General features: G+C 25.4%; 1 protein-coding gene across 2 annotated transcripts in view; it reads left to right on the plus strand.

Annotated features, from left to right (window-relative positions):
• The first annotated feature begins 950 nt into the window (after positions 1-950).
• Positions 951-2,469, plus strand: part of LOC107494127 (protein NRT1/ PTR FAMILY 3.1) — a 5,436-nt gene continuing 3,917 nt past the window's right edge. The window contains exons 1-2 of one of the 2 annotated variants that reach the window (XM_016115156.3): positions 951-1,093; positions 1,621-1,838. In XM_016115156.3, the coding sequence (XP_015970642.1) occupies positions 985-1,093; positions 1,621-1,838 (327 nt within the window). In that variant the 5' untranslated portion in view covers positions 951-984. Of the gene's footprint in view, positions 1,094-1,620; positions 1,839-2,469 lie in introns of those variants that run through there. The other variant, XM_021124829.2, reaches the window with a different exon arrangement.

The following is a 2,469-nucleotide window of genomic DNA, read 5'->3' on the forward strand; positions in this document are numbered from 1 at the left end:
AACATTAAATAATTTTATTTTTATTAATAAAAAAATAAAAAATATTATCTACACAAAAAAATAATATTACTTATCTCATTTTTAATATATATTTTATAGAAACAACAGATTTAGTAGCTAATTTTATATACACATAACATAATTATTATAAATATTGTATTATCATTCACATTTGGTAAATATTAGAACAATTACAATAGGATCAATTTTAAGTATTACTTTTGATTTCTATAATAATGATTTAAAATTAAAATTTGGATTGGATATCTTTAAAATGATATATTGGTATTAGTAAGAAGATATCATATCATTTTAAAAAAAAATTAATAAAATACTAACATTTGTATAATTTATTAAATTCTCATTAAATAAATATTATATTATTATTGTAATGTTATTGAAATGAGACTATTTATTGGAAGGAAAAATTTTATATTAAGTTTTAAATCAAATTTTATAATATATTGAAGATGCTCTTAATATTTGCTAATAATGGTTGGATTTTTTTGTCGAATATTTTTTATTTTTAGGATATTTTCGTCATTTTTGATGATGTAAATTTAGGAATATTAATGATGTACCATTTTTAATATTATTTAAGACAACACAAGATTCTAATATTAAAAAAATAAAAACGCTAATTGTGACAGCTCAACGGCAAATTAAGATACTATAGTATTATAGTTGCAATTAACCTATCATATTACTAGTTAGATTCACCACTTGCAAGTTGCAAGAGATTCGCATCATAGTCATCAATTCATTATCACTGTTTGTTTTATTAATGTTTTATTATGTCAATTTATTTCCTTCGCTGAAGACGTTTATGCGGTAATAAGCGACAACATAAGCCATGACCAATAATTTTTTTTTTCGGGGGTATTGATGTATAATATTAATTAATTATTTCATATATAAGAACAAATTTTGGTTGAGAATGCGCGTGGTCTCTACTCTTCTCTAACCTCCATACTTGTAACAAATATGGTGGTAGAGAAGAGTGATGAGGTGCTGGAAGAACAAAAACGTAAGCAACATAATGAAAGGAAGCATAATCAACACGGAGGAATGAAAACAGCACCCTTCATTCTTGGTAATCATATATATATATATATATATTTCTTTTGTTATTTTTCTCTAACTTTCGTCCCTTGTATTTTGAATCGTTGTTTCAATTGATTTTCATTAAATAAGTTATGAAAAATATATATTGGCGTTTACAAACAACATTGACATGGCGCACGCAGTGCATAAATGATGTGAATTGTCTTATTACTTCAGTAATTTTTCGTCATTTATTTAACAAAAAAGATTTAATTGAAATAATTTAAACATAAAAAGTTGAAATTGCGAAATATAAAAAGATAAGAGATCAGACAAAAATTAATAAGGGACCAGAAAATTATAAGAAACAAAAGTAATATAAGGACCAAAAAGTAAAAGATTGAGCACAATTTGTTAGTGCTTTATAATAAGAAAGAACCATTATTCTATTTCAAAATAAATTGCAACTAGTAAAGTCTTGTCTCAAGCAGATAAAATGTGAAAATTTGACATAATATGATAGTTATAAAATGATTGGATTATGTAATAACATTTTGCGTTATTGAACACGTATAGCAAATGAAGTGTGTGACAAATTTGCATCAATTGGATTCAATGCAAACCTGATGAGTTATCTGACACAAGAGCTGCATATGGCAACGGTTACAGCCTCCAACACTCTGATTAACTTTGACGGAGCAGCTAACCTCGCTCCTCTTCTTGGAGCTGTCATTGCTGAGACTTTTGCTGGCACTTTTTGGACCATCATTCTTGGTTCTATTCTCTGTGAACTGGTATATCTTTTCTTTCTTTCTAATCCATTTAATTTATTTACTACTCTCTCTGTAATAATGTTTCCTTTTTTTCTTTTACTATGCCACAAAATTTGGTTTATTTAAAAAGCAAATTAAAGTGGAGGAGCTAGATTTAAGTCTATACAATATAATGGTGAATCTTTTCTAAAACTAAGCCTACACATTATAAAGGATAATTTATCTTCTATTTTTTGAAAATTTATATACATTGATTTAATGATATACTAAATTTTTAATGAATTTTTTTTAAAGAGTGACTTAACCTAAAAATGGTCAATACAAGAAACTAACAAGTATACTATGTCCTTCCCTTTTGTTATCTCAACTCTCAATCATAATTGTAAAAGAATTTGCAAACCTAGACAACTCTATGAGTAAGTTAGTAATATTTATTTATTTATTTTTTTAACTGAAGATAGGGAGACTCGAACCTGTAATCTTTTAGGTGAGTATGGGGAGATTATGCCATTTGAGTTATAACTCGTTGGCAAGTTAGTAATATTCATATTTTGATTTATATAAAAATTGTATTCTTTCTTTCTAAATTAAATTATAGTTTTTGGTTAAATAATTTTATGTTACATTATTAATTACTTTATTAGTATATCTC

This window comes from Arachis duranensis, chromosome 6 (assembly GCF_000817695.3).
Source record: "Arachis duranensis cultivar V14167 chromosome 6, aradu.V14167.gnm2.J7QH, whole genome shotgun sequence".
In the NCBI taxonomy this organism is placed as follows: domain Eukaryota; kingdom Viridiplantae; phylum Streptophyta; class Magnoliopsida; order Fabales; family Fabaceae; genus Arachis; species Arachis duranensis.